This window comes from Oncorhynchus mykiss, chromosome 20 (genome assembly GCF_057628025.1).
Source record: "Oncorhynchus mykiss isolate SJ-2025 chromosome 20, ASM5762802v1, whole genome shotgun sequence".
NCBI lineage: Eukaryota > Metazoa > Chordata > Actinopteri > Salmoniformes > Salmonidae > Oncorhynchus > Oncorhynchus mykiss.
The window spans coordinates 23038735-23062325 of NC_143041.1; the positions used below are offsets into that span (position 1 = coordinate 23038735).

Genomic DNA, 23591 nt, shown 5'->3' on the forward strand with positions numbered 1-23591 from the left:
GCTGACTAAATACTTTTTTGCCCCACTGTATATCCCCTTTATCTATTAAGACTCCATCCTTAACGTTGTATATTAGTTATGAAAAAGAATGAAAGTATTTTTGTTGATAGATTTTATGTCTCCTAAAAATCACATTCCTATCTCTTATAAATTGTGCATAGTAAGTACCCACGCCCCTAGTGAGGTCAGAGAGTGCGTCAGAATTACAGACCAGCCCATTTCGAGAGAGTGTATAAAAGGATTGGTAACGAATTAACAATCCAGAAAAGTGTGGAGCGTTGCTACACGTTTGAAATGGTTGGACTTTAAAACCTCAACATGAGGTGAAGAAAAACTCACTTCCCAGAGTAGACCGGAACAATCTCCAGGCTGCAGCTTTGCGTGTAAAGTGGTTCAATCGGGCTACCAACACGAGGCGGAGAGAGGAGGAAACTCCCCTCTTGGACAATCACTGGATGGCTGATTAGCGGTTGTCTAGTCAAATGTCTAGAAAATCCCATTTAAGATTGAACAGAAGCACTTACTCCAGTTAAAAAAGGGTGCGTTATTGCTGGACAATAGGTCCGCCAAATGTAATTCCATTAGCGAGGACGCAAACAATCCAATTACCCCCGCTCTCACTCGAGACTCTGTCCAGGGTCCCCTCGATCAAGAAACAAGCCTACAGGCTTTGACTATATAGACTCCGATACAAATGTTACAACGCACAAGGCAAACATCGCAATAGCCGATTCCACTCAAACTCAGATAAGTCAATATTTTGTAACCATGAACAAAGTGGGACCATCCTACTACTCTTCAAATCATCCTACTGTACTATTCTCAAATCACCGTAGTACGCTACTCTCATCACCCAGTGGGAGCCATCGACACAGGTGGCTTGCCTAGCTATCCAAGGAGAATCTAGCAGAGTGAACAGTAAAAGACAGGAAAGGGGAGACCCCTTTCAGATAATCAGAGCCTTACAAGAATGCAGCTGAAAGGCCATCCCACATCCTTCCTAAGAAGGCTGGATCTGACAGACATACAGCATTCACACGTAAATACATTCATGATTTCTTACTTCAAACGGGCAGCGGTTCATGTGCAAAGTATATGATTAGTGAGAAGTTAATTTCTGTGTAACAAGCCGCCATATGCTGTCAGTCCGCTAGGGACCTTATTCTCATGTATTAAGTGTGTATGTTTGTGATATTATTTAGTTAGTAAATAAACCAATTTGTGTAGTACTGAATCATAAGGTTGGGGTTTTTGCAGATCCAAGGTTATGACTGTTCAGAATGATAAGAGGTAATCATTAATACATTGACTGATATGGATGTGATAGGTAGAGACCTTTAGAGTTTAATTCGGAAGATGGTAACTCTGAACAACAGCTCTCAATCATTGTTACATGATTCATTTAAAATCGGGTAACAATTACAACAAAGTTAGTTGATTCGATAAATAAATCAGATTAATAAAAGTAAGTCACGACACAGGTCTTGCTATGGATTTTCAAGTAGATTTAAGTCAAAGCTGCAACTGGGTCACTCAGGAACATTCACTGTCTTGGTAAGGAATTCCAGTGTAGACTTGGCTTTGTGTTCTAGGTTCTTGTCCTGCTGAAAGGTGAATTAATCTCCCACTGTCTGGTGGAAAGTAGACTGAACCAGGTTTTCCTCTAGGATTTTGCCTGTGCTTAGCTCCATTCCATTCATTTTTTACTCTGAAAAACTCCCCAGTCCTTAAAGATTACAAGCAGAACCATAACATGATGCTGCCATGACTATGCTTGAAAATATGGAGTGTGGTACTCAGTAATTTGTTGTATTTGCCCCAAATATAACACGTTGTATTCAGGCCAAAAAGTTAATGGCATCTATTGGTATATTTTTATTCTGCACAGGCTTCCTGCTTTTCACTCAGTCAATTAGGTTAGTATTAATTAATAACTTCGCCATGCTCAAAGGCATATTCAAAGTCTGCTTTTTACTTTTTTTTTTACCCATTTAACAATAAATGCCCTTTTCTGCGAGGCATTGGAAAAACGTCCCTGATTTTTGTGTTTGAAATTCCCTGGACCTGACAGCTAATTGTATGTGTGGTGTACAGAGTTGAGGTAGTCATTCAAAATTCATGTTATACAGTATTATTGCACACAGAGTCCATGCAGCTTATTATGTAACTTGTCAAGCACATTTTTACTCCTGAACTTATTTAGCATTGCCATAACAAAAGGGTTGAATACTTATTGACTCAAAACATTTCAGATAATCATTTATGAATTTGTAAACAATTCATAAAAACAATTACTCGTACATTATGGGGTATTGTGTGTAGGCCAGTGACCAAAAATCTCAATTGAATCCATTTTAAATTAAAGACTAACACAATAAAATGTGGATTAAGTCAAGGAGTGTGATTACTTTCTGAAGCCACTGTATGACCAGTGGTAGGGTTATCTGGCCACACTTCTACATTACTTTATTACGCCCCCAAATCGCCTTATCACATCTGATAGTTTCTGCCATATTGCTTTCAACTGAGTGGCACCATCGCTTCAACTAAGGTCTGTCCTAAATAGCATCCTATGGGCCCCGGTGCCATCCGGGATGCAGTCAGGGACAGTCGTCTCAGATCAGAGAATTGGAGTAAACGTTGGCAGAAGGGAGGAGTGGGACAATTGCCATGTTTCAATTACTTTTCCTTCTCCCCAAGTGTGTACTCGTTCACTCCACCTCATGCATTTCAAAGCATTGGATTGATACAAGAATGGCTGGAGGGAGCTACCACCATATTCATTATACCAGTCCATTCCTTTGAAATCCATAACAGGGAGTGTACAAGTGCACACTTCGGGAAGTAGGGTAGATAATTGGAATGTAGCCAACTAGTTGCAGCCTGGACTCACCTACTTCTCCCATCACTCTTAGGCCCTCCTGGTAGTTGGGGCCGCCGCGACGCACAAAGATGGTGACTCCGTTCTCCTTCAGGGGTCCCTGGTAGTCTTTGATAGCCCTGACGATGCCCTAGGGGTGATCAAAGGAGAGCACAGTATGGTAAAATGTATGGATAGACATGCCTTGTTCAAAGCATGGGATTAATGGCAGGCACAATGGCTAAGGCTGGACAAAATCTGCAGGATGCCTTTTCTAAATCTGACCCTTATTGAATGTATATACATACTTTTCATATATGAAACTGCAGCATGTTATATCATGTTTAGTGGCATTATTTGGTTTGATTGAATAGGTTCTAAATGTTAGAATATTGCCAGGAAGACTAGGCATTAGCTCATGTGTATCCAAATAGAGAACCACTGTGTCCGAAAAACGATCTTGCCTACTAATTTTTAAAACGTACTTTGTACTAATCATACCATATAATCATATAATCACTAATCAGCCCATATATGTACGGTTTAATATAAGCAACAAATAAACATACTAGGCTCACCCATACTAAGAAAGCATAATCTAATGCTCAAACGTGTTGTTTCCCGCCATTCGTTCATTTTGTACGTGTACGTGGACACCTGCTCGAAAATCTCGTTCCAAAATCATGGGCATTAATATGGAGTTGGTCCCCCCTTTGCTGCTATAACAGCCTCCACTCTTCTGGGAAGGTTTTCTACTGTACTAGATGTTCAAACATTCCTGCGTAGACTTGCTTCCATTCTGCCACAAGAGCATTAGTGAGGCACTGATGTTGGGCAATTAGGCTTGGCTCGCAGTCGGTGTTACAATCCATCCCAAAGGTGTTCGATGAGGATGAGTTCAGGGCTCTGTGAAGGCCAATCAAATTCTTCCACACCGATTTCAAAAAAACATTTCTGTATGGACCTCGCTTAGCGCATGTTGTCATGCTTAGTGCATGCTGTCATGCTGAAACAGGAAAGCACCTTCCCCAAACTGTAACCACAAAGTTGGAAGCACAGTCTAGAATGTCACGTTAAGATTTTCCTTCACTGGAATTAAGGGGCCTAGCCCGAACCATGAAAAACAGCCCCAGACCATTATTCCTCCTCCAAACTTTACAGTTGGCCCTGTGCATTCAGGCAGGTAGCGTTCTCCTGGCATCCTCCAAACCCAGTCTGTGGGACTGCCAGATGGTGAAGCGCGCTTCATCAGCCCAGAGAACACATTTCCACTGCTCCAGAGCCCAATGCTGTCGAGCTTTACACTACTCCTGTGTAGTGTAGTGTAAAACTACTCACAGCTTGGTAATCTTAGGCTGGTGTGTGGCTGCTCGGCCATGGAAACCCATTTCATGAAGCTCCCGACGAACAGTTCTTGTGCTGACGTTGCTTCTAGAGGCAATTTGGAACTCAGTAGTGAGTGTTGCAACCGAGGACAGGCAATTTTCAGCACTCAGCGGTTCCGTTCTGTGAGCTTGTGCAGCCTACTGCTTCGCTGCTGAGCAGTTGTCGCTCCTAGACATTCCCACTTCACAATAACAGCACTCAGTTGACCGGGGAAGCTGTAGCAGGGCAGAAATTTGATGACCTGACTTGTTGGAAAGGTGGCATCCTATGATGCCACGTTGAAAGTCACTGAGGTCTTCAGTAAAGGCCATTCTACTGCCAATGTTTGTTTATGGAGATTGCATGACTGTGTGCTTTATTTTATACACCTGTTAGCAACAGGTGTGGCTGAAATAGCATAATCCACGAATTTGAAGGGGGAGGTCCACATACTTTGGCATATATAGAGTATGACATTCTGGCATTTAAAGCACTCTCAATGTTAGACATTTTACATATTATACTATTTAGAACGCGAGTAGAGGTATTTAGACAAGGCCAATTAATATATTTTTCATTACAAATTACATTCAAGGGACTCATGCACATTCTGCACTCAGATTATGTCTGACCATATCAATGACACAGCACTAGGGGAAGACCGTGTTTGGGCGCCTTACTTTGAACGTGGCCGCCACGTTTGTGAAGTTAGCGATGCTTCCTCCGATGATCAGCACTTTCCCTGGCGAGGCAAAGATAGAAATGTGTTGTTAGTATTAATGCTGAGACTTCATGTAACAACATTATCTAGTTTGACAATGCGGTAACACACTAAGAATTGAGCATGTGACAGAACTTAGTGTTGCACTGAGTTAAATAGTCCCAACCAATGGAATTCGTCTGTGTCCAAAAGTAATTTAAGTGAAAACTTATTAATTTAAGTAAAACATTGTTTTATTTTTTTTAAGTCAACACATATTGCTTCACATTTATTGATGAAGATTAATAAATTAATTAAGAAGATTCAACTCGGATCAAAACGTTGGAATCTAGAGGCAGTACAGGAGCAATACAGTCTGTGGGACTTCTTGCTTCTACGTGCATTGTTTATGATATAGCCCAAATGTAATATGAGCTGACGATGCCAATATGAGCTGCCAATGCCAATTTCAAAACTATAAGAGGTGCAAGTGGGCAACCCTGGCGAGTTCCCAGGTGTAGGGTGAAGTTGACACTAGACGTTGATCTTGGGTCAGTTATGCATTTTCCTACTAAATGGTTAAGCTTATAATTGGGGTTGGGGAAGCTGAGCAAGTGCCCACCTTCGTGGTGCTTCTCTCTGGTCATAAGTGAGAGGATGGTCTTGGCGTAGTCGTAGGTCTGTTGCTCGCTGGGCGCTCCCGAATACTCCCCGTAGTTGGCCAGCTCATCCACTCCACCCAGGTCACAGATGGTGTCACTACGTTCGAGGGGACAGGGGTCAGAGTCAAGGACAAGTGGTTGCTTCCCAAACGGCTCCGTATTGCCTTTACAGTACACTAACTTTGACCAGTGCCCATAGAGTAGTGCACTAGATAGAGAATAGCGTGACATTTGGGACTTGGCCAAAGTCATGCCCTGAGCTGCACGGGTTATAAATGCAATTAGAAAGTATCTTCAGTGCCGAAACCTCCAATGCAGCGCAATTGTTCTATTCAGCAACACTGGGATCGATTCAAACTGAAAACTAAGTGTAGCTGGGATCATAAAATTATAGATAACATTGCACCATAGTAACAAGTAATTTTAATATTTTCCAAATCCCAGTTGGGAGGATTCCCTAAATCAGGAGCGAACAAGCAGGGTGGGAATCTTCCAACAGGAATTTCTGGAATAAAAATCTGGATGGTAGTATGTTTCTGCTCTCCTGCCAACTAAACTCAGCAAAAAAAGAAACGTCCTCTCACTGTCAACTGCGTTTATTTTCAGCAAACTTAACGGTGTAAATATTTGTATGAACATAAAAGATTCAACGACAAACTGAACAAGTTCCACAGACATCCTCAATGGGATTGAGATCCGGGTTCTTCGCTGGCCATGGCAGAACACTGACATTCCTGTCTTGCAGGAAATCACGTACAGAACGAGCAGTATGGCTGGGGCCATTGTCATGCTGGAGGGTCATGTCAGGATGAGCCTGCAGGAAGGGTACCACATGAGGGAGAAGGATGTCTTCCCTGTAACGCACAGAGTTGAGATTGCCTGCAATGACAAGCTCAGTCCAATGACGCTGTCACACATCACCCCAGACCATGACGGACATCCACGTCGATCCCGCTCAAGAATAGAGCCCTCAGTGTAACACTCATTCTTTCGACGATAAACGTGAATCCGACCATCACCCCTAGTGAGACAAAACGACTCGTCAGTGAAGAGCACTTTCTGCAAGTCCTGTCTGGTCCAGCGAAGGTGGGTTTGTGCCCATAGGGGACGTTGTTGCTGGTGATGTCTGCCTTACAACAGGCATCAACAGGCCTACAAGCCCTCAGTCCAGCCTCTCTCAGCCTATTGCGAACAGTCTGAACACTGGAGGGATTGTGCGTTCTTGGTGTAACTCGGGCAGTTGTTGTAACACATGGTCTGCCACTGCTAGGACAATCAGCTGTCCGTCCTGTCTCCCTGTAGCGCTGTCTTAGGCGTCACACAGTACGGACATTGCAATTTATTTCCCTGGCCACATCTGCAGTCCTCATGCAGCATGCCTATAGCACATTCACTCAGATGAGTAGGGATCCTGGGCATCTTTCCTCTGGTGTTTTTCCAGAGTCAGGAGAAAGGTCTCTTCAATGTCCTAAGTTTTCATAACTGTGACCTTAGTTGCCTACCGTCTGTAAGCTGTTAGTGTCTTAACGACCATTCCACAGGCGCATGTTCATTAATTGTTTATGGTTCATTGAACAAGCATGGGAAACGGTGTTTAAACCCTTTACAATGAAGATCTGTGAAGTTATTTGGATTTTTACGAATTATCTTTGAAAGACAGGGTCCTGAAAAAGGGATGTTTCTTTTTTTGCCGAGTTGATTTATGGGACAGTTTGGCTCGACAATTAGGTAGTGGGCAGAAGCCAAAAAATGTGAAGTTGAACAAGCTGATTTTTTTGTATACGTGACTGAACAATTCTTATGAAGACTATAAAAGTGTGAGACACCAATTCTTCCACTCATAAAAAGATTAAGTGTCTGCCCAGGTAAATACGGAACTGCTAAACTTGGAACCAACCAGAACTTCCATACATACCCCTCATGATGAAGGACGCAAATGTCCTGCTTCTATCTACGATGTGTGAACAGCCTGTTGTGAGAACGCAAGCTGCTGTCTGATGAAGAGGATTAGATATAGCTAGCTATACGCAAATATCTGTTTGAGTGCACTTCAAATATAGAAGTGCACTTTAGAGGTAACTCTGTTGACCATTTAGCCAATATATTGAAGCTAGCCAATGTCACAGTTTGCGTAACCAACTACTGTAAATGTCAATGTGTTTCATTAGCAATCTGTCAGTGAAAAAAAAAAATGTATCATGTTTTGGCATCTCATTTCAAGTAACTAGCAGCAGGCTTGAAAACATTCAAATACTTTTCTTATAAACAATTAAAAGCATGTGTGTGTCATGTAAGCGAGAATAGTTAACAGCTGCATAGGAATATTAGCCACTATATATGGCTTAGCCTACATATTAGGCATAACTTGCAATACAATACATATGAATTCTCAAATAGCAGCTGCCCAATACCATGGTAGGCATGCATAATGTTGGATGCATTGGAATTTAAGATATGTAGAATGTTAGCGTGTGTAGGACAGTAGAAAAAGCAGTTGGGAAAATGTTTGTTCAGTGAATGTGAGTATATTTAGGTGGTTTGAATGATTAGCTTTCCTATTAATCTTCTAAAAGCTGATGTGCCAAAATCTGGCCAATCCATTCATTGTTCTACTAACTATGACAGAGTGTGGGACATGTTTTCCATAATATACGTTTCATGCATATACATTCGAACAAAGTACACCATCACCAATAGTTTTTGTTTACCATTTATTGAGTACAGAGATTTCATCCACATCACATTGACTTCATCCACATCACAACCTTGCTCTAAAAATGGATTAAACCCCCCCCCCCCCATGACCAATGACCCCCCCCCCCCCCCCCCCCCATATACACACACACACACATAAAAATATATATTTTACATTTAGATGCCAGGTCGCAATTGTAAATGAGAACCTGTTCTCAACTTGCCTACCTGGTTAAATAAAGGTGAAATAAAAAATAAATAAATAAAGTATTTAGACCAATTTAGTCCGTATTTTATTGAAGCACCTTTGACACCTGCAGTTGGGGAGTTTCTGCTGCTGAAAACCATCCCCGCAGCATGATGTTGCCACCACCATGCTTCACGGTAGGGATGGTGTCACGTTTCCTCCAAACGTGACACTTGGCATTCAGACCAAAGAGTTCTATCTTGGTTTCATCAGGCCAGAGAATCCTGTTTCTCATGGTCTGAGAGTCCGTTAGGTGCCTTTTGACAAACTTTAAGCGGGCTGTCATGTTCCTTTTGAGGAGTGGCTTCCGTTTGGCCACTCTACCATAAAGGCTTAATTGGGGGAGTGCTGCAGAACAGCAGCACTCTAGAACATAGTTCTAGAGTTCTGAATAGCAGAACTCTGTCAGAGTGACCATCGGTTCTTGGTCACCTCCCTGACCAAGGCACTTCTCCCCCAATTGCTCAGTTTGGCCGGGCGGCCAGCTCTAGGAAGAGTCTTGGTGGTTCCAATCTTCTTTCATTAAAGAATGATGGAGGCCACTGTGTTCTTCAGGACCTTCAATGTTGCAGACATTTTTTGGTACCCTCTCCAGATTTGTGCAGCGACACAATCTTGTCTGAGCTCTACAGAGAACTCCTTCGACCTCATGGCTTGGTTTTTGTTCTAACATACAATGTCAACTGTGGTACCTTATGTAGAAGTGAGTGCATTTCCAAATCATGTCCAATCAATTGAAGTCACCACAGGTGGACTACAATCAAGAAACATCAAGGATGATCAACGCAAACAGGATGCACCGGTGCTCAATTTTGAGTCTCAAAGCAAAGGTCTGAATACTTATGTAAATAAAAAGGTATGTTTTTATTTTATTTATACATTTGCAAAAACATCTAAAAACCTGTTTTCGCTTCGTCATTATAGTTTACTGTGTGTAGACAGATGAGAAAAAAAACTATTTAATCAATTTTAGAATAAGCCTGTAACTTAAATGTGGAAAAAGGGAATGGTCTGAATATTTTCTGAATGCACTGTACAGCGTAACCTACCAATCAATGTATATCAAATGCCGGGGAGGGCACAATATTACAATGGTGCAGTCCAGAAATTAGCTTTAACATCTATGCCAAAAGCCTGGGCCTCTGATGGAGACTGTAGAACTGTCATCAACGCATGTTTCATTATTCTCCCTTCTCTCAAGGAGCATTTGTGTGCCCAGGCCCGATATGCGTTTTGAAAGGAGGGTCTGCTAAAGACGGTCTGCTAAATGACTAAAATGTCAAATGAAAGGATCCCACCCAGATCACCAATGTAGCGGACCGATGTAGACAGACAAGTGCCTTAGCAGAATGCATTCTTAAGCTTGCGTGATCCAGAGATGAGAACTCTACCATCTATGGCAAAAGACTGGGCTCCTGACGGGGACAATACAATTCCAGGAATCCTCCAACAGTATGTTACAAATGTAAAATAATATGTTTGTCACCTGTATGGTAGGAAAATTACAAGAATATGTTTTACTGTTTATGCATCAAATAGCTTTGATGGGTACTCTCATCTGTGTCAGCGGGACTGAGTTGGGCCTCTGCGCTAGCAATTTATTTGTGATGGCTTGGTAATAAAACCTATACCCTGCATTCCATAGAATGAGTTGGTGTTTGTATACTGTGAAGTACCAGGAAGATGTCTCTGGTGTGGACGGCTGATTGGAGGAACCTTATCAGGGTTTGGCCCCTAAGACTTCTATACAAATGGAACAGTCTATCTGATATCTGGCTGGGGGATACTCCTTTCTCACATACTAATCCTAACCTTTTGACCTATTCCAGACATCTGTTGTTTGTCACGTATTCAGGAGGATGTGTTTTAACTATAAAATACTGTGGCCCAATTCTGCTCGTTGAGCTCTCGGCATTACACTTTGGAGTGTGGGATCAACCACCTTAATTATTGAAATAATCAATATTAAATAAAGTTGATTGTTTGAAATGATAAAGTCTCCCCTTTGAATCAGAAATATTACACAACACCTGTTAAACTGATTCTACATTGAATTTAGTCTTCAAAGTGCTTAAAGAAGCACATTTATTTGCAGTTCTTCAACAAAGAAAAGACAGGCAAACCCATACGTGGTCTCAATGTCTAAATAGTGATGCCGGCCTAGTTCAAACAGCAGTAGGATGGTTCTCCTCACAGCCCATGCTTGGTGAATATCACTTGGTTGATCTCTGAAAGAGACACAGGAGAGCTGAATAGAACATGAGAAAAATTGGAGAGACGAGAATTAATAAAATAAATCACTGCAAAGTCTACACCTGTTGTATTTGGCACACTTGACAAATACAATTTAAATTTGATAGTTTGTAGTTTGTGAGCTACAAAATGACCATCCTGACAGTCTGAGTCAGGGTGCTCTGCCACCAACTATTGACAGGGACAATGAGACATTTCTTATTTGTCAGTATGAATAAAATTAGTGGGTTCTGCCTTGACTATTAGATTTACACTACTTGTCTTAAATGATTACTTGGAATAAACTGATAAAACGCTCCTTGTCCCAGAATGTGATAGTGATATTTTCTCCTGCTAGCTAGCAACGGATCGACTTGTAAGTCGCTAGGAAACTACCAAGCTAGCTCCAATAGTAAGGTTGCTGTGTTTTAAGTTGAGTAATTTTACAGCTTGCATAGATTATATCACATTTCTATAACTAAATAAGTTATATTACAAAAAAATAAAAAATACTTCACCTGATAGCAGTTGGTCAGACGGAGATCTCTTAAGATGTCACCAGCTGTCTACAACCTTAGATATGTTTAATGTGATTTGTAGACGTGATCAGCAGAGATCGTACCATGGATAGTAACACAAGTTTTGATTGGTTTACAGTTTAGTACTCGGCGGTGTTTGCCTGTCCAGCTAAGGAACAAAATTATTTTGAAAAATGTACACAAATTGAGATGGCCAACAATTGGAAATGTGTTCAGAAGAAACTCATCCAGCTCATCCCTCAACAGAGATCATTTCGAAAACTAAAGCAGATAGCTTGCACCACCCTACATGACAGGCATGGAGTTGGCAGGAAAACAAACAGATCTGGGACTAGGCTAGGAACTAGGAAAGTTTCCGGAATTTTGCAAGCCTACCTGTAGACTACGGAGGCTCCTCCACCTGCCACCATTGTCCAGATCCTTCCCAGGGGGTTCAGGATGGTGAGCTTCAGACTGGCCCCGCTCTTGGTATCCAAATCCGCGATGTAAGCCTCCTAGAATTGGTAGACAAGGATGTGTCACTAGGGCATATACTCTGAGGGTAGCAAAAAAATCATAGTCACAGGTTAATTACCCCACCAAAATCTATACAAGTTGTTAGTTCCATGGATTGAAAGTTCTCATGAAAAGAAAATGGATAACAATATATTTCAATTGAATACTGGAGAGCCCGAGCCATTGGCCTGGAGAAAGAAGAAAAACCATTAGCTTAGAGAACTGTCAGGCATTTCTGCGGCCATATGTTGATGGAGGAAAAGTGTGTGTTAATTGAATTATTAGAATATTCCACCCTGAAACATATAATTGTATGGAAATTATTAGAATGTATGAAATCATAATCAACAAATGTGTAGTCCTCGTCAGAATTAGGGTAAAACAATATGCCTTTACGGTATTCTAAACACACTGTCTCAGCTTGGTGCCGACCTGACTAGAGATTTGGGAGAGAACAGGGAGTACGTCTCAAGGACAAAGTCACTATCTCTGTCGGCTGGGAAGTGAGACAGACTGTGTGCGTAGCAGGACATGTGTGTGCGTATGTTTGTGTGTATGTGAGAAGTCAGTATAAAATTAGTTGATTTGTATTCTTGACTTCAGAACATTCCGTGAATAAACCTTTGACTATTTAGCTGGGCTCCGTCTGTTTCATTCAACCAGGATCTTACAAATACAAATACAAAACAGAGTAATATAATTAAATTGGGTGATGTACCTGGAGAACATAATTCTCCTATCATATGTACAATATCAAGCTTCTCATAGTAGGGATAGAAATCTAGGATCAGGTCCTCACTGTCCATGTAATATTATTAATTGTGGTCCAAAAGGCAAAACTGATCCTAAAATCTTCACTCCTATCCTGAGACTCTTGATATATACACTAAAGTATGTGAACACCCCTTCAAATTAGTGGAATCGGCTATTTCAACCACATCCATTGCTGAAAGGTGTATAAAATTGAATACACAGCCATGCAATCTCCATAGACAAAGATTGGCAGTAGAATGGCCTTCTGAAGAGCTCCGTGACATTCAACATGACACTGTCATAGGATGCCACCTTTCCAACAAGTCAGTTCGTCAGATTTCTGCCCTCCTCGAGGAGGTGGGTGCTTGGTGCTTTTATCATGGCGTGAAAATGTCTGCCCAACAACGGCTCAGCCGAAAAGTGGTAAGCCACACAAGAGTACAGAATGGGACCGCCGAGCACAGAAGCATATAGCGCGTAACAATCGTCTGTCCTCGGTTGCAACACTCACTACCAAGCATCGGGAGCTGCATGAAATGGGTTTCCATGGCCGAGCAGCTGCACGGAAACCCACAAAAGCACAAGATCACCATGCGCAAGCGTGAGCTGGAGAGGTGTAAAGCGCACCGCTATTGGACTCTGGAGCAGTGGCAACGCTTTCTCTTTAGTGATGAATCATTCTTCACCATCTGGCAGTCCGACGGAGAAATCTAGATTTGGCGGATGCCAGGAGAACGCTACCTGCCCCAATGCGTAGTGCCAACTAGAGTTCAGTGGAGGTAGAATAATAATGCTCTGGGGCTGTTCTTCATGGTTTGGGCTTGGTCCCCTAGTTCAAGTGAAGGGAAATCTTAACACGACAGCACACTGACATTCCAGACGATTCTGTGCTTCCAAGTTTGTGGCACCAGTTTGGGGAAGGCCCATTGCTGAATGACAAAGCCCCAGTGCAAAAAGTGAGGTCCATACAGAAATGGTTTGTCAAGTCAAGATAGATGGGGTCAAGTTCTACCACACCAAACACCTTTGGGCTGAACTGAAATGCAGACTGCGAGCCAGGCTTACTGCCCAACCTCACTAATGCTTGTGGCTGAATGGAAGCAAGTCCACACAGCAATGTTGCAACATCTAGTGGAAAGCCTTCCCAGAAGAGTAGAGGCTGTTGTAGCAGCAAAGGGGGGGGGCATACTCGATATGAACACCCATGATTTTGGAATGAGATGTTTGACGAGCAGGTGTCCATGTACTTTTGGTCATGTAGTGTGCATCTCTAGACCCTCTGTCCAACTCACCTCGGGGTAGGCTTCTCTCCCAAAGGGTGGGGGGAACTCCACGTCACCCCACTTCGCCTTGCAGATGTAGTCAGCAGTGGCATCAATTTTGGCTGCCATGTCGAGGACAAACACGCCATCTTGGTTGACCACTGGAGAGAAAAAGAAATGCCATGATACATCAATGGAGAGTTAAAGACAACAGCTGATTTGCATTGAGGAATTCAAAGTGAGAGGTACTGCTGAGCCATTGCTGTGGGAGCTTGTAAAAGCCTGGCTTTAAGGCATTTTCACATATTTCAAGCAGGTCCAGGTTTCATTTGCATTTCATGTACTTTTTAACGCAGAACGGGATACTACAGTAAATACAATTATAATTACATATCGGGATATTATATGCCGATATATTGTATCGACAATATTTGTGTGCTAATTTGCTGTACTTACAACAAAGCTCCTGTATTTTTCCTAAATACAGTGCCTTCAAAGTATTCATACCCCTTGACGTTCTCCACATTTCGTTGTGTGAATCCATTTTAAATTAAGACTAAATTGAGATTTGTCATCACTGGCATATACACCCCATAAGGTCAAAGTGGAATTATGTTTATCAACTTTTTACACATGAAAAGCTGAAATGCCTCGAGTCAGTAAGTATTCAACCCCTTTGTTATGGAAAACCAAAAATGTGCTTACGGCACTTAAGTTGCATGGACAATAGTGTTTACCAGGATTTTTTAATGACTACCTCATCTCTGCACACCACACATACAATTAGCTGTTAAAAAAAAATACATTGAATATCCCTTTGAGCATGGTGAAGTAATTACACTTTGGATGGTGTATTAATAAACCCAGTCGCTACAAAGATACAGGCGTACTTCCTAACTCAGTTCCTCGAAAGGAAGGAAACCACTCAGGGATTTCACCATGAGGCCAATGGGGACTTAAACGGTTGAAGTTTAATGGCTATGAAAAACTGAAGATGGATAAACATTGTAAGTACTCCACAATACTAGCGTAATTGACAGAGTGAAAAGGAAGCCTGTACAGAATAAAAGTATTCCAAAACATTCATTCTGTTTTCAATAAGCACTAAAGTAATATTGCAAAAATGTGGCAAAGAAATACACTATTTTGTCCTGAATACAAAGTGTTATTGGATTTGCCCCAAACATACAACACATTACTGAGTACCACTCTCCATATTTTCAAGCATAGTGGTGGCTGCATCATGTTATGGGTATGCTTGTAATCGTTAAGGACTGGAGAGTTTTTCAGAATAAAAATAATGGAATGGAGCTAAGCATAGGCAAAATCCTAGAGGAAAACCTGGTTCAGTCTACTTTCCACCAGACAGTGGGAGATTAATTCACCTTTCAGCAGGACAAGAACCTAAAACAAGGCCAAATATACACTGGTGTTGCTTACCAAGGAGATCATAAATGTTCCTGAGTGGCCTAGCTACAGTTTACAAATCTGCTTAAATATTTTTGCAAGACCTGAAAATGGTTGTCTAGCAATGATAAAGAACCAAATTTGACAGAGCTCGAAGCATTTTGAAAATAATAAAAATGGGCAAATGTTGCACAACCCAGGTGTGGAAAGCTGTTAGAGACTTACCTAGAAAGTGTTTCTACAAAGTATTTACTTATGTAAATTAGATGTTTTGGCTTTTATTTTTCAATAAATGTACTTACATTTCTAAAAACATGTTTTCACTGTCATTATGGGGTGGGGTATTGTGTGTAGATGAGAGAAATTATATTTAATCCATTTTGAATTCACACCAACAACAAAATGTGGAATAAATCATGGTGTATGAATACTTTTTGAAGGCACTGTAGCTTGTTCTCCATCACTTTTTAAATAAGGAGCAACTTTGTTTTCAGCAATTTTATTTCCATGACTGATCGAAACTAATTCTCATGGCTCTTGCTTGTCCCGCTGCAGCAGGCATATGGTGAGCAGTATGTTTGAAACATCGAATTGCAATACATAACTTATTGGCACTTAAGTATTACGATAATATCATATCGTGAGGTCTCTGGGAATTCCCAGCCCAAGTACCAAAAGCTCCAGGATCCGAACCATACAGGGATATATGACAGCATCCTTAGTTAAACGTCCAAGTAAAATCGCCTTAGTAAAACAAGTTGACTTACCCAGTGGGTTGATCTCCAGGTAAGTGAAGTAAAGGTCCTCATACAGGTTAAAGAGACCCACAACGAAACTGACCAGGACCCTACATACAACAAACATCAAAAGTTTAGATCAGAGAGCCATCTCGGAAAACTGCATTTAAAACCACATGGAAAACTGTAGACAAGAAATCTAAATTTGAGTTTTAAAAATGGTTTAATAAACTAAAATGTTAGTTTCCTGCCGTTTCTATCCTACCTGATAATTAATTGCACCCACCTGGTGCCTGATTAGAGCGGAAGAATTTTAAAAAAAGCAAACGGTCTTTGAGGTCCAGAGTTGAATTTGAGGCCACTAGTTCTGAAGAGCCCAATCCGCCCTGGTCAAAAATAGTGCACTATATATGGAATATTGTGCCATTTGGTATGCACACAATGAGTTTACAGAATACTAGACAGTCATCACTTAACACTTCAACTTCAGGAACCCCTCCGGGTGAAACAATGAGCTACTCCACACATCGACAAAACAAGCATCTCAAAAAGCACCCTATTCCCTACATATTGAAGTACTTTTGACCTGGGCCCCTAGGTCAAAAGTAGTGCACTATATTGTAGACACAGAGCAATGACCTTGGTTGAGTCCTAAATGGCACTCAATACCCTATATAAAGTGCACTACTTAGGGAATAGCGGTGCAGATTGGGACGTATCAAAGTTAATTTCACTGTGTCCACTGTCCAGCCTAAATGGGGAGTGCATTGCCTATAAACACTATAAATAACTGAGGTGTGTAATTGAGTCAGACTTCTTGTCATGGATGGGAACCAGACCACAAACACAGCAGGAAATGTTAAGTATGGGCTCTCGAGTGAAGCAACGGTCTAAGTCACTGCATCTCAGTGCTTGAGGCGTCACTACAGACACCCTGGTTCGATTCCAAGCTGTATCACAGCCGGCTGTGATTGGGAGTCCCATAGGGTGGCGCACAATTGGCCCAGCGTCGTCTGGGTTTGTCCGGCGTAGGCCGTAATTGTAAATAATAATTTGTTCTCAACTGACTTGCCTAGTTAAAGGTTAAATAAAAATAGAAAGTACTCCCACTAGTTCACCACAGAATGTTGAGGGGGACACCATAATACCACAAAGTGATGTAGTGAAATCACTAAACCTCAAGTCAGTCGAAAACCAAGTACCTAGCATTGTAAGTGAAAAGCAAACGTTAGTGGCATAAAGTCCCGTGTGGGTTTGAAAGAAAAAGCCTTTCATGTGTGGGCTAATTAGTAAGTCATTATTAAAATAAACCAATGCGTATCGGTTAATGCTTTCATCAGGGCGTCTCAATACCTAGAATTGTAGTTTGAGTCCTTCATATTCAAGTCCGAGTAGAGTCGCGAGTCCCTTGGTATTGCTAAAAGATGCGGTCCAACAAACTTCAAAACTACATTTCTCAACACAGAAAGTGAAATGGCTTGGTGATGAGCATTGCAGGTTCATCGTTCTACCGAAACATTTTAAAGGGTTTGTGACTAAGGAGGTTTCAGTGTATGTATGCCTGCAGCTGAAAGCAAGGGCTGGGCAAAGGACAGACTTTCTCAATGCAAAATCAAACTCCCTCATTTTTTGTGGCATTGGCAGTTGAGCGTCAGGTATCTGTGAGTGTTGGTGATTGGATATTTCACACCATAAATATTGTGAAGCATAAAAAATGTGAGCTGAAAAAAAAAAAAATAGGACTCAACTCTAAACCCTGTATAGCTTTTGCTTTAAAGCAGGGGTGTCAAACTCAAATCCGTGAGGGCTGAGTGTCTGCAGGTTCACACCGCCCATGTATGTGATCGATCATTTATGGTAATTGATTTGTTAGAAACTACCCTCACCTGGTTGTCTAGGTTTGAACTGGGCATGAACTAAAAGGAAATAACAAAAACCATTAGACACTGCCCTCCAGTGATTGAGTTTGACACCCCTGACCTACGGCTCTCGGTCACTTACTCTTTCCTGTCTTCTGGGACATGCATGAAGAGCTGCTCCTTGACAGAGTCCTCGCTCAGCTTGTCGTCCACTCCCACCAGCAGCCTCTGGGCCTTGGCGTCCACGTCCCCCACATCAACGCCTCCCTCGTGGTGGAAGAGCACGTGGTCGCCCTCTCGGGTGGCGTAGATGCATATGTAGAACTCCTCCTCCTGCGGAGCACAAAGGGAGCAGGGGGGTAAGTGAGGGATTAAAAGTTAGAGGGAGCAGAGGTAGATTGTTTTGACAGTTACATAACAGTGCGATCAGAAACTATTCAGACCTTTACTTTTTCCACATTTTCTGATGTTACAGCCTTATTCTAAAATGGATTAAATAGATTTTTCCCCTCAATCTACACACAATACCCCATAACGAAAAAGAAAAAACAAATGTATAAACAAAAAAAACTGAAATCTCACATTTAAATAAATATTCAGACCCTTACTCAATACTATGTTGAAGCACCATTGAGGCATGGTTTTTGCTCTATCAGAGTGACCATGGGGTTCTTGGTCAAATCCCTGACCAAGGCCCTTGTCCCCCGATTGCTCAGTTTGGCCGGGTAGCCAGCTCTAGGAAGAGTCTTGGTGGTTCCAAACTTCTTCCATTTAAGAATGGAGGCCACTGTGTTCTTGGGGACCGTCTATGCTGAAGAAATGTTTTGGTACCCTTCCCCAGATCTGTGCCTTGACACAATCCTGGCTCGGAACTCTATGGAGAGTTCCTTCGACCTCAAGGCTTGGTTTTTGCTCTGACATGCACTGTCAACTGTGGGACCTTATATAGACAGGTGTGTGCCATTCCAAATCATGTCCAATGAATTTAACACATGTGGAAAAAGGGAAGGAGTCTGAATGCTTTCCAAATGCACTTTAAGATTAGGTTACTTTACAGCCATATTCTAAAATGGCTTGAATAAAAATAATTTCTCATCAATATACACACAATACCCCATAAAAAAACAGCGTAATACATTTTTGCATATTTATTACAAAACAGAAATACCTTTACATAAGTATTCAGATCCTTTGCTTTGAGACTCGAAATTGAGCTCAGGTGCATCCTGTTTCAATTGATCATCATTGAGATGTTTCTAAACTTGATTGGAGTCCACCTCTGTAAAATTCAATTGATTGGACATGATTCAGAACTTTTTCCTAATTTTGTTACTTTAAAGCCTTATTCTAAAATGGAAACAAAGGGTCTGAATACTTACGTAAATAATGCATGTTTGTTTTTTATTTTTAATAAACTTGCAAATGTTTCTAAAAACCTGTTTTTGTTTGTCATTATGGGGTATTGAGTGTATTTATTTCATCCATTTTAGAATAAGGCTGTAAAGTATCGAAATGTGGAAAAAGTCTAGGGGTCTGAATAATTTGTATATGGGCAAGTGAACGCACACACATCTGTTAGCATGGTTACTTGACTACTACACACCTACCCCACAGGTAGGATATTTAAGACAACCTCACACAAATTACCTGTGTATGTGCAACAAACGGTTCAATGAGAAAGTTCTTCAGGATGCCTTTCGCTTTTGCCACCTGGTGAGAAACAGTAAAATAGATTAATTCAACATTTAGTTTAGTATTATTATGTGGCAAAGGGATATGAAGATGTCTGAGGAAATGGTGTTTTCACATTATGGAGCACTGTGGAAAAGCAACAATCAATGGTGGAAAATAACAATTTTGCATAAATGCTCTATTCTGCAGAAAAATACTATTAATGATCCATTCTGCTGAAAAGCTGGCCCTAGAAAAAAGAAGTGCAGTAAAATGGAAAAGAGCACTGGACCTGTGATAGAAAAATGACATACCTACCTGATTTGTTTGATATTAATAGTAAACGATTATACATTTAACTAAGCGTAAGGCTGGCCTGCTAAGGCTGAGTTTTTAATGGTGACCACTAGCTTCCTGCAGCTCGTCTGGGCATCAAGGAAATTGGTTTTACTAGAGGGTGATAAAACGTTACAGCCACATTCCATTCCATTCCATGATCAGCGGTGCACTGAGGGAGACGTATTCCATGGACAGGATGTGGGGTGTGTGTGACCCGAGAGAGAGACAGCCTGGAAGAGTTTAGAACAATGCCTCAGTTTCTCATCTTTCTGGGAAGCTTAGCTTGGAGGAGTAAAATAACACCCCCGTGCAGAAAAACTGGATGAACCCAGGGTGGGTTATGGTGCCCAATCTGAATGTTTGCCAGCCATGGTTGAAGCATTTTTAGGTTTGGTATATAAAGATCCGGTATTCTCTGTATGATTCAAGCACTTGGTCCGACAGTTGGATTGACGGCTTCATTATTGCAGAAATGACCAAGTCTCTCTCAGTACTGAATTTCCAAGACAGACCTAATAAGGCTGTTTTGGCCATACTAGCCTCCTGACATTGGCATTACATACCCTCTGACCACTTGCATCAGTGGTTCTAAACATAACTCGGAGCCCGCCGGTCCTGGCAGTGGAGAGACAGATGGCAACCTCAGCTCCCTATGTTTGCACGCTGTATGCTCATGAACAAGTACTGCCTGGCACATGGTGAACATGCCGCAGATGACAAACCAGGATCGTATTTATTAGTGCACACTGTAGGACAGGGTTCCCCAACTGGTGGTCCACAGGTGATTGATTGTATTGTTTAATTGTTGGACAGACTCTAAAAACACCAGCAAATCAGCTCCAAGTGATTTTAATTTTGGAAATCTGTTCCGAAATATTCCCACGCATAATAATAGAGAGAGAGATATGTGATCGTATACAAATGTAAGAGAAGTTTACAATTATTATGTTTTAGTCAAACATATCAATTTGGTCTTCTTGGGATCAATTTGCAGTCTAGAACTGATTTCTAATTATGTTCCGGACCCCTGACCAACAGTTCAGGGGATTGTGGATTAGCAGCCCCTGAAATGGGCACCTGTCTGCATGCCACACATTCACCACATTAACAAGCCCAGAGCTACACACTGTTGGGGCAGAGGAACCTGCCAATCAGAGGGCATTGTTCCCTCAAGCACCGCCATCTCACTACGATCTCTGATTAGAGAGCTAGATAAGAAAAGCAGGCATAGTTCCATTCCTGTTTGGAGATCTGAACGAACAGGAAGGAAGCAAAATGGAGAGGATGGCCCCATGCCAGGTCTCCCTGTTAAGACTCCCTGGAAAACAGTGACAAGTATTATTGAGTAGACCATCCTGGCTAAATATAAAGAAAGGCTACACTAAGCACTACAATGCCTAGGCCTATTGATTGAAGTCAAATGGCTTTTTAAAAATCTGCATACTAGGTGTACAAAAACTCCTCAGCTGTAACTTTCTAACTCCTGCAGCAGGTTTCCACTTCCACCAGTGTCAAATTGGCTGCAGCTAATAGGACTCAGGACAAGGAGAAAAAAAAAAAAAAAAAAAAAAAAAAAAAGAGGGAACCTGGCAGCAGAGTTTCTGTTTATGAAGTTGAGGGAGGAGTAGGATGAAGTTGCTCTTACATGCTAATCCAGGGTCAGTTTGGTTAAGGTTAGGATTGAGGAAGGGAAGCTGATCCTAGCTCTAACTAGGGGAAACTTCACACTGGATCATGCATGCAGGCATTCAGAGAGAGAAAGAGCAAGAAGATCAACTCACGGTGGTCTCCCTCATGAGGCGGGGCTTGAGCCACTCCTGCACGCCCACCAGGTCTAGGTTAACACCCACCAGGCCCAGCTTCCCTCTGCACTTGATCAGCTGGTCTGGCTTCACCACCAATCGCTGTAGGGGGAATGGACAATACCAACGTTAGCATGGTACAGCACACAGGTGAATCGTTTCACTGTCTATTGCGCCTGGACTTGTCTACCGTTAACCCGGTGATTGTAAAAATATTGGGTGTGTGATAGGGTTGTCACGAAACCATTATCGGAATGCTCAAAAGTATAATGGCAAGAAAACAAAACTAAGCCAAAATCATTTGAGGAAAACGGCACTCGATAGTTGAAGATGCCCTGTTTCTAGCTTCTAGCCAATTTCGCAGGATTTTTTCTTCCTTACACTATTTGCTCAGAATATTTATTGTACCTACAGACGAGAATAACTTTGGGATATTAGATTGGCAGTTACTCACCAGAAATTTGACTTGCCTGACCTGGATCCTTTGTTTGAACTTCGAGGCAGTTCTATTCATCCCAGAGGCTGCACGAAAACGCTGATGCACGAGAAGAGTTAAGTGGGGCCCTAGTCAGACTCAAGACAGCGTGCATACCATCCACCGCTTCAAAGTATATTGCTCACTAACGTTCAGTCCCTTCACAATAATGTAGACGAGCTCAGGGCGAGGACCTCCTTCGAGAGCGACATCAGGGACTGTAATATAGTCAGTTTTACAGAATCAACGCTCTCCGGATATATTGCCCCAGTCCATCGTGGGACAGGAAAGAAATTTACAGGAAAAAGGAAAAGCAGAAGGGTTTGTTGTTTCATGACAAATAACTAATTGTGTTATTGTTGTAACGTACAGGAACTCAAGTCACTTTGGTCTCCCAATCTGGAATACCTGCATTACCTCACAAGACAATGTTCTTCGGTCATTGTCACTGCCGTGTATATTCTGAGGAAATCTGAAGGAAAACACTACCGAATTCCTATCAACATCAACATGCATTTAGCCATGGGGCCCTGTCAGACTAGGAAGATGGACGTGTACAAACAGACCAGCTCGGACCAGTCTCAACGTCAACCGTTGAAGAGGCGACTCTGGGATGCTGGCCTTCTGGGCAGTTGGCCTTCTGGGCAGAGTTGCAAAGAAAAAAGCCACATCTCAGACTTGCCAATAAAAAGAAAAGATTAAGATGGGCAAAATAACATGGACACTGGACAGAGGAACTCTGCCTAGAAGGCTAGCATCCCGGAGTCGCCTCTTCACTATTGACGTTGAGACTGGTGTTTTGCGGGGTACTATTTAATGAAGCCGCCAGTTGAGGACTTGCGAGACATCCGTTTCTCAAACAAGACCCTCTAATGTACTTGTCCTCTTGGTCAGTTGTGCACTGCGGCCTCCCACTCCTCTTTCTATTCTGGGTAGAGCCAGAATCCATGAACGCTAAGATAATAGAATTCTTTGCCCTTGACAATCAACCATTCTCTGTCGTGGGTGATGTTGGCTTTCACAGCTGGTCAAGCACCGGTACACACTAACGTTACCAAGTGCGCTATTGCTCAGATGTTGCCCTACCGAAGATACAGTATTAGCGTCACTGCTATTAGCTTCACGACATACTACAGTCTTTGCGTGTCAAAAAAGATACGTCAAATAACACACGTCAAATAACACTATTTAACACATTAAATAACAGTTATATTATAGAATGTTGTGTTCTGAATTTGCACATGCAAGCCAAGCGCCACTATCAGTAGCACTGTCAAAGCTGTACAAAAAAAAAGTCTGCAAACACCGGCCACGAACGATGTGTTTACAATACCACGTTGGTAATAAAGCATGATTTGTTTGACCGCAACTTCTGGGGTAGCTAGCTAGCTTTAGCTTGGTACATAGATCGCACCAATACAACCAGGCTGAAAACAATGACTAGTAAAAACTAGAGGTCGACCGATTATGATTTGAATTTCATATACCTTTG

At 41.9% G+C, this 23591-nt stretch overlaps 1 protein-coding gene across 13 annotated transcripts in view; it reads right to left on the bottom strand.

The window, feature by feature from the left end:
* Positions 1-23591, bottom strand: part of LOC110498770 (ATP-citrate synthase) — a 133400-nt gene that overhangs the window by 96994 nt on the left and 12815 nt on the right. For all 13 annotated transcript variants that reach the window (XM_036955912.2, XM_090212614.1, XM_036955913.2 and 10 more), the window contains 9 exons: positions 21604-21726; positions 19460-19522; positions 17955-18145; positions 15984-16063; positions 13840-13970; positions 11675-11793; positions 5548-5684; positions 4906-4967; positions 2894-3011 (listed from right to left, as the gene is read on the bottom strand). In XM_036955912.2, coding sequence (XP_036811807.2) covers positions 2894-3011; positions 4906-4967; positions 5548-5684; positions 11675-11793; positions 13840-13970; positions 15984-16063; positions 17955-18145; positions 19460-19522; positions 21604-21726 — 1024 coding nt within the window. The remainder of the gene's footprint in view (positions 1-2893; positions 3012-4905; positions 4968-5547; positions 5685-11674; positions 11794-13839; positions 13971-15983; positions 16064-17954; positions 18146-19459; positions 19523-21603; positions 21727-23591) is intronic.